This window comes from Cystoisospora suis (genome assembly GCF_002600585.1).
Source record: "Cystoisospora suis strain Wien I chromosome Unknown contig_2105, whole genome shotgun sequence".
Classification (NCBI taxonomy): Eukaryota; Apicomplexa; class Conoidasida; order Eucoccidiorida; family Sarcocystidae; genus Cystoisospora; species Cystoisospora suis.
Genome location: NW_027154904.1, coordinates 1 through 7,100, shown reverse-complemented (window position 1 = coordinate 7,100; position 7,100 = coordinate 1). Strand labels below are relative to the sequence as shown.

At 45.4% G+C, this 7,100-nt stretch overlaps 1 protein-coding gene across 1 annotated transcript; it reads left to right on the top strand.

Annotated features, from left to right (window-relative positions):
* Positions 1–357: 357 nt before the first annotated feature.
* CSUI_004484 (smc n terminal domain-containing protein) lies at positions 358–7,088 on the top strand (the record flags this gene model as incomplete). Its single annotated transcript, XM_068064675.1, has 6 exons — positions 358–693; positions 1,370–1,534; positions 2,612–2,884; positions 3,740–4,000; positions 5,194–5,496; positions 6,897–7,088. Coding segments are annotated over exons 1-6 (1,512 nt in total), but the record flags the coding sequence as incomplete, so codon positions are not given.
* Between the last annotated feature and the right edge of the window lie 12 nt (positions 7,089–7,100).

The window sequence follows — 7,100 nt, the reverse complement described above, 5'->3', positions numbered from 1 at the left end:
CCGCTATAAATAACCCATTTGTGTTGCACTGTGGTTTAGCACATGCCCGCATATATTCTCACAGTTCGCATTATATATATCTGTATGAATCTTCGTATAGAGATGTTAATGCGTGCATGTGAGGCGATCTCAGCTTCTTACTAGAGCGTGGCGCACACGCAGGCGTGCATGCAGAATCGTCATTTTCAATATTCTTCTCCGTGCGTCTATCAATTCTTCGTCCCCACGGATTTCTTTGGTACCTCTACGTCTGCATTTCAACATGTGCGTCTCTATGAATCTCCCTTCGCTTCTCCTCCTTTCTTGAACCATCTGCTTAAGAAGCGCCTGGGTGTGTCTCTTTTCTGCCCTGTTTAGCGAGGTAGCTACCTGGCAATGATGGAGCGGTTGAAATTCCTTGAGAAACAACGCGAAGAGGAGGATAGAAGGAATGCGTTAGACGAGACACAGAAAGAAGAGCTTGAACAGTATGAAGACGCTTTACGCAAGCAGCTAATTCGAGTTGCTGAGCAAGCCCAGGAAACGGAGAGGTTGATTGAGAAAGCAGAAGACAAGATGGACGTCTTAACTCCGGAACAACAGAAGTTATATGAAGAACTCGAAGAGAAGTGGGAAGAAGAGCACGCCCTTCGACAACAACGGATTCGTGGCCATGAACAGCAGCTTAAAGCTCTTAGGACCTCTCTTGATCTTGTAAGGATGAAGCGGACGGAGCATGTGCCAGTCAACATAACTCATACTGATCTCTTCTTCCTCTTATGGTATATACACTCCATTTCTCTTCATTGTAGAAGGCGGAAGAGCGGCGGACTTCTTCTTTTCAACTTCAGTTGTTCTGGTGTGTGTATACAAGTGAAGTTTGCAGGTCAGCCCTCTAGAGGCTATTGTCACATTCTAGTTTGTTCTCTCCGTGGAGAGACGTAGGGAAGGTGTGAAGTATATATGTGTATGTGTGGACAGGTATAGAAATAACACATTCGTCTGTACGTTTATGTGTATACGTTAGTCTATTCTAAATATAGAAGGGAGGAAGGCCGGTGCGTTGTGCTGTTTCTCTACTTCGCACCTTGGTGATTAGATATAGCTCCCCGCATTCGGTAGATTCATCGTCTCACCCCGCAAAGCTCTTCTGATGTTTTCTTCAGATGTCGTGAAGAAAAGACTCCTTTGCGCAGAAATAGCAGAAGCAAAGTCCCTTTCCAATCTATCTATCTATCTACCAGTGCCTTCGGTGTTTAGAGAGGCCAGGCTGGAAGGAAACAACGGAGGATAACAATACAGCATCCGCATCCACGTGTTCTTCTCTGGTCGGACAGGACGTCTCCGTGCAAGGCTATGCGCGTTCGACTCTTTTTGAGTGTATGTACAGCTTATGCGGGAAGAAAGAGAAGCTCAAGGAAGTGCCAATACGGTGCAGGAATTGCATGCTGAGGCCTCCGCGAAGGCAAAGGAGGTGTCTGATGCTCTGAAAAGACTTCTGTCCCAAGCTCATGATGCTAAGCAAAATCTTGAGGAAATGCGCCAGCTCGCCACAGTAAGACTGACTGCATGCGTTAACATTCTGCGGACTTGAAGTCTTCGAGCTACCTCCCCCCCCAAGCTGCTGTCTATTCTATTGCTGCGCCTGCTTTTATGTAAGCTGTGTGTCTATCTCCTTGTATAGATCGAGACATCTATTGAGATTTCTCTAGTCCACTTCATCCCAGACGTACATCCTGATCAATTTTCGTGAGTGCAGAGGGAAACCAAGAGTGTCTCTCTTCGTTGCCCGAGGGTCGGGTATGCACGAGGAACCCGAGTAGGGTTCTGAATTACGTGGTGTATGTACACCCAGCAAGCACGCGTGTATATACATTAGCGCGGCACTGGGGACACAACTTAAGATACCAGGGAATGCTGCCGAAAGCGCGTTTGAGATATAAGCGTCTCCGTGTGTTCTTTTTCTTTTTCTTTTCGACAAAGTGGTTTGTCTCCTAAAATCTTCTCTCTTCTCCACTTTTTCCTTGTTTCTCTCCCCCCCTGCGACGCGTCATCTTCCTCAAGCCCCCCTCGTATTAGCCGAAGTACAGTCAAGCCGTGATCCTTCTCACCGTGTTCAGCAGTAGACGGGGTGCTTGACGCCGAGAGCTTTACAGAAAGAAAGAAGAGCGATGACTGTCAGGCCATCGTCTGACCAGGTGCCTCTACGTGGAGCATAGATATCTCATGGTATTATTCTCACTCAGTTTTGCGAAACTGTCCATTCTCGTCAGTCCTCTTCCTTCCTCTTGTTCCTCTCCTTACGGTTTATATGCGTATACTCCTAGACTACTACCAGAAAGCATGTATCGTGGCTCCTGGTAGCATCAAGCTCAATTCTGTCCTTCTCTACATGCACCACCATCTCCTCTCTTCACAGTCATACAAACATAAAGTGAGTGGCTCTCTTTCCTCTCTCTTCTACAGTTGGCTGACTTTTCCTTCGGTTGCTCCAGAGGACATCTCTATACATCAACTTTCAAGATAAAGATTCTTCGTACCCTATAGACAGATACCACTCTCTTCCCTCATGCACCGATCTCTGTCTCTCCCACTTCATCCCCTCTTCTCTTTCCTTCTCCGTCTCCTTCAGACGAGCGCTCAACAACGACAGTCTTTACTTCGTCTGCAGCAAGAACTTCATACTCAGTTAGCTCAAGAAAGAAGTCTTCAGCAGGATCTAAGGCGTATAGCACAAGAACGCGAAGTCTGTGAAACCTTACGGAATCGAATCTCGCATGCAGGCATTCATGGGTCTGCTCTTGACTGCTGTAAACCTTCGAGTAAACGTCTATCTCTAGCTGTTGCTGCAGCCATGGGCTCGAAGGCAAATAGCTTAATCGTCTCTTCACATGCCATTGCTCTTGTAAGATCTCTCGAAGAAGGAAAGCTTTCAGAATGGAGAGGGGAGAAGAAGAGGGGTGAAGAGAGAAGGATCAAAGAGGAGGAAAGGTGGTCTTGAGAAACATGGGAAGCAGATACAGCAGGAGAGAGAGGATGTGTGCACATAGATACCCAGGCTACGTATGCTCTTTGTTTACTTGGGTTGCAGCAAAAACGTCTAGGCAAATCGGATGAATAGAAGGATGAGGAAAAGTCGTTCTTTTCTTTCTTTCCTAGTGGCTCCACTATAGGCTTCTGAGGAGGGATAGATGTTATCTGACTAGGAGTAACACGGTTAGGGAGGGATGTTGTCGAGAGGATGAGATACCTAACAAGTCGGGAGAGTGAATTCTCCTGTGTGTGGAAAATTCTGCATGCGCGCGTACATAGCAATCTCTATTCATGAGTTGCATGTAGCTGTGATGCCCATCCGACGGCCAAGAGGTAAAGTTCTCACCGACAGATAAGCGGAAGAAGAGACAAGATCTTTTCCTTGGCGATTCTAAAATCTTGGAAGGCGTAGAGACACCACCGGCTCACAACAGTCTAGCGAGAGTTTCCGCCTTGGCCGCGTTTTGCAGCTACCCCCTGTCTGAAAGGTAGCAGTGAATGTCTTCTAGGAGAGTGCGTAGACATACCAACACATTCGTTCTTAGAACTGATCAGTTACGCAGTGATCAGGCTAGATGCCAGTGTGTCGATACACTACATTCTATAGAAGCAGAGAGGAAAGCGAGACAACGAGACAAAGAAACTTCTCACGACTCCCGTCAAGATTCCCCATGTTTCTCTAAGGGATCTGTAGTGTTCTTCTTCTTATTATTTGGCTTCTTTCAAGAAATGCATAGAATATCTGAAGACCGCTCGGCTGGGATGTCGAGAGTTTCTACCCTTGGATACTTTACAAAGACGTCGTTTACAAGGAGGAGAGAGAACTGCATTAAGCGAGTTCAATGAAGATGATGAAGATGACGGAGAGAATGATGATGAAGGAGGAGGAGTTCTCTTGCCTCCTCCTCCTCATGATGCTCTCCCTGGAGGATGTCGATGGGCTGTAGACTGTGTTTCCTTCGAAGAGTCATTCAGGCCAGTATACGAGGTATCTTTCTGTTCTCGTGGAATTACATGTATGAACATGTATGTGGAGATACGGTGTCTCTTGAGTCTATATCTATCTATCTATCCATCTATCTATCTTATCACTCCAATGAGATGTACATACAGGAGGAGTGCGAGGTCATGCATGCATACGTAATATACTCATGTGGGTAAATGCATAAGGGTTTGGTATCAATTTGTGCCAAGGTGTTAGATAGTCCCTCGTCGTGTTTTGCATGGAAGAGAGAAGTGAAGGCTATAAGGTTATGAATGAAAAACGTGTATATCATGGAAGGAGAAAGATCGCTGCTTTTTCTCGAGGCGTTCTGTCATTTTCATCACAGTATACACTGCAGTAAGGTCGGCATGCGCATGCAACATAGTTTAGGTGTTACACCGCTCATGCCACGCAAAAGGATCGATCCATAGAGCAGAGAAACCCCAAGCAGTTTCGAAACAGGAGCGCTGGGCGAAAGGCAACGCTTCCTTGGGCAGTGGTAGATCTTATGACTTACATAGATATTGCTGCCTACTTCTTTCGTAAACGAGAGCTCTCTCTGTCTCTATGTACAGATGTAGCTCCCATTCTCAGAGAGAGAGAGAGATTTTCTTAAGGTGTTTACAACTCTTTGATCGTCAATTCAGAATAGTAGACGTAGTAGTACCGAACTTGAATGGACGGGGATCTCAGCAGACTGTAGTGGCGTAAGTTCTTTTTCTTCATTTTCATTCTGGGAGTGTAGGTCATCTTCAGACTTCTTTTTTCTTTCGATCGACAAGACATGTTTGTAGAATCTTGGAGAGTGATAAATGTGATGATAGAAAGACAGCTTTCTTACTCATTCACTCCTTCGTTTGCTTCTTTTCTTCCTGAGTATGGATGTATCTGGTTTCTTAGAGGCCTGTCTTCACTGCGAATCGTCTACCGCGGGAGAGAGAGGTCGGAAACAAAACAGAAGAACCACGTGAAACGATCTCTAGATAGATGTATCTCATACATCTACATTTCTCTCTATGTATGTCATTCATACACATGCAAATGCCGGGACACATATAGGCATGCATATAGATATGTGTATACGTACATGTAGATGATCTTTCTGTCTGTAGGCTTGCGTGCCTCGATGCATGCATGCATCCATGCGTGGTGTTTCTCCTGTCTGTATGATGTATGCTTTCTCCTCGCTCTTTCAGTTTCTTCTTTCTGACTGCATAATTGTACCTTCCTTGGAGATAGCTCAAGAGCTCAAGTACGGGAGTTCATCCTCATCATCGTCATCGTCAGGAAGGTCTAAAAGAACTTCACAGAGTCCGCTACAGAAATACCGTTTTGTTACTTTAGACGGAGAGAAACTTCAGAGAGGAGGCGTCATTTCTTTTGATGTAGGAGGCTTAACAGGTCGCCTAGCTGCGAGGTGGGAAGCTGGAGAACAGCATCGTCTTTTAGAACGGGTTGAACGTGTCAAGGAACAACTCCAAACTCTTGATAATGCAGAGGTATGCCTCAGTCCTCAGAGTTTTCTGAGTCAAGATTATTGGATATACCTTGTATACCATACACATACATCATATACATAGATATAGGTGAGGGCGTACGTGTGGAAAGAGATTTCCAAGTATGTATACGTTTGCTTGTGTAAGTTCTCCACATACATAGGCGCCGTATGTGGTGTGTCGTATCTATGCGTAGATGTGTAAGAGTCGAGCAACATAGAGAAAGTAGCCTTGCCCTGAGTAAGTGAGTGAATGAAGCTTGAATGAAGAGAAGTGTAAACGAGGGCCTAGAACTCTCAGTATCACCATCTTCTTCAGCTCTGTAGCCTAGCGAACAAGATATCCTATCATGTCTACAAGGGGGTAACACCAGGCGAGTCTATTTCAACTAATGAGAGGAGATCTTTTCGACTTCGACTCGTCTTTTATTTCGTTCCTTTTCTATTCCTACGCATTATATCTGTGGATGAGGAAGAAAGCAAAATAACCGATCACTTAGTCGATCATCTCTCCCTCATGTCTCTACAGCTTTCTTTCTTAGACAGGCAAGATACCTCAGTATGTATTCATTCTTATCATAGCCATACTCATTCTCTTGTGGGGCGTCTCGTTACTACTATCCACGGGTGTCCATAACATTTCCCCCTCTCTTTTTCTGGGGTTTTAATCTTCGTCTTCGTATTGTTCTTGCTGAGTTCGTGAATCTCCTTATCATTCTTCTCGAGCTTCCTTCTTAGAGTACTATAGTAGATACAGATCACCTAGCATATACGGTGTTGTCTTTCGCCCAAGGGACAGTGAATATCATATCGGCTAAATAGGGCACAAGGTGATATGCATGATGAAGACGATAAGCCCCTTTCTTTTCAACTGCATCTCTGCATACACACTTTGCCTTCGCTCAAGACATTCAAACTCACCATGTCACCCCAGCAAGCTATCCTGCTACTATTAGGCCGACTTAGAGGACGTCGCATGGTGAGACAGCGGCCTCCCTTGAGCCGTTGCAACTCACAGGGTCGTTACGTCATTCGAATTCCTCTCTCCCGTAGATTGCTCGACGAGTCTTGGATACCTCCTATGCACATAGATACATATAGAGAGAAAGAGGTAGATACGTTAAAGATAGATAGGTAGATAGACTAGAGATACATGTCTAGCTATAGGCAGATGTACTGAACTGTTAGCGACACTAGTCGTTGTTGTTTCCTTTGCTTGTTGGTCTTCTTGGAGCTCTTCGACTTGTCTATAGTTCTCCTCACTCTCCCCTCTGTCACGAGCATATACCTTTCCCTGTTCTTCCCCCCTTTCTCTTGACGTACCACCCGTTGGTCGAAGTCAACTTAGCATGAAGACGTTGTTCCTTTCTTTCTTTTTTCCGCATGCTTTTCTCTTCTTGTTAGGCAACGAATGCAGAGCGCCTACGACAGCGTAACGAGCAATTTGCATGTCTTCATCGCCAGTGCGTTCAGCTCCAAGCGAAAGCGAAGGTCTGGGAGGCCCAAGCAGAGGCGAAAGACCAGAGAATTACAGAGCTTCAGAAGAAGGTTCAAGCTCTTCAGGAGAGTATTGTTGCTAGGAAGAAGGAAATTCTAGTTAAGCAACAG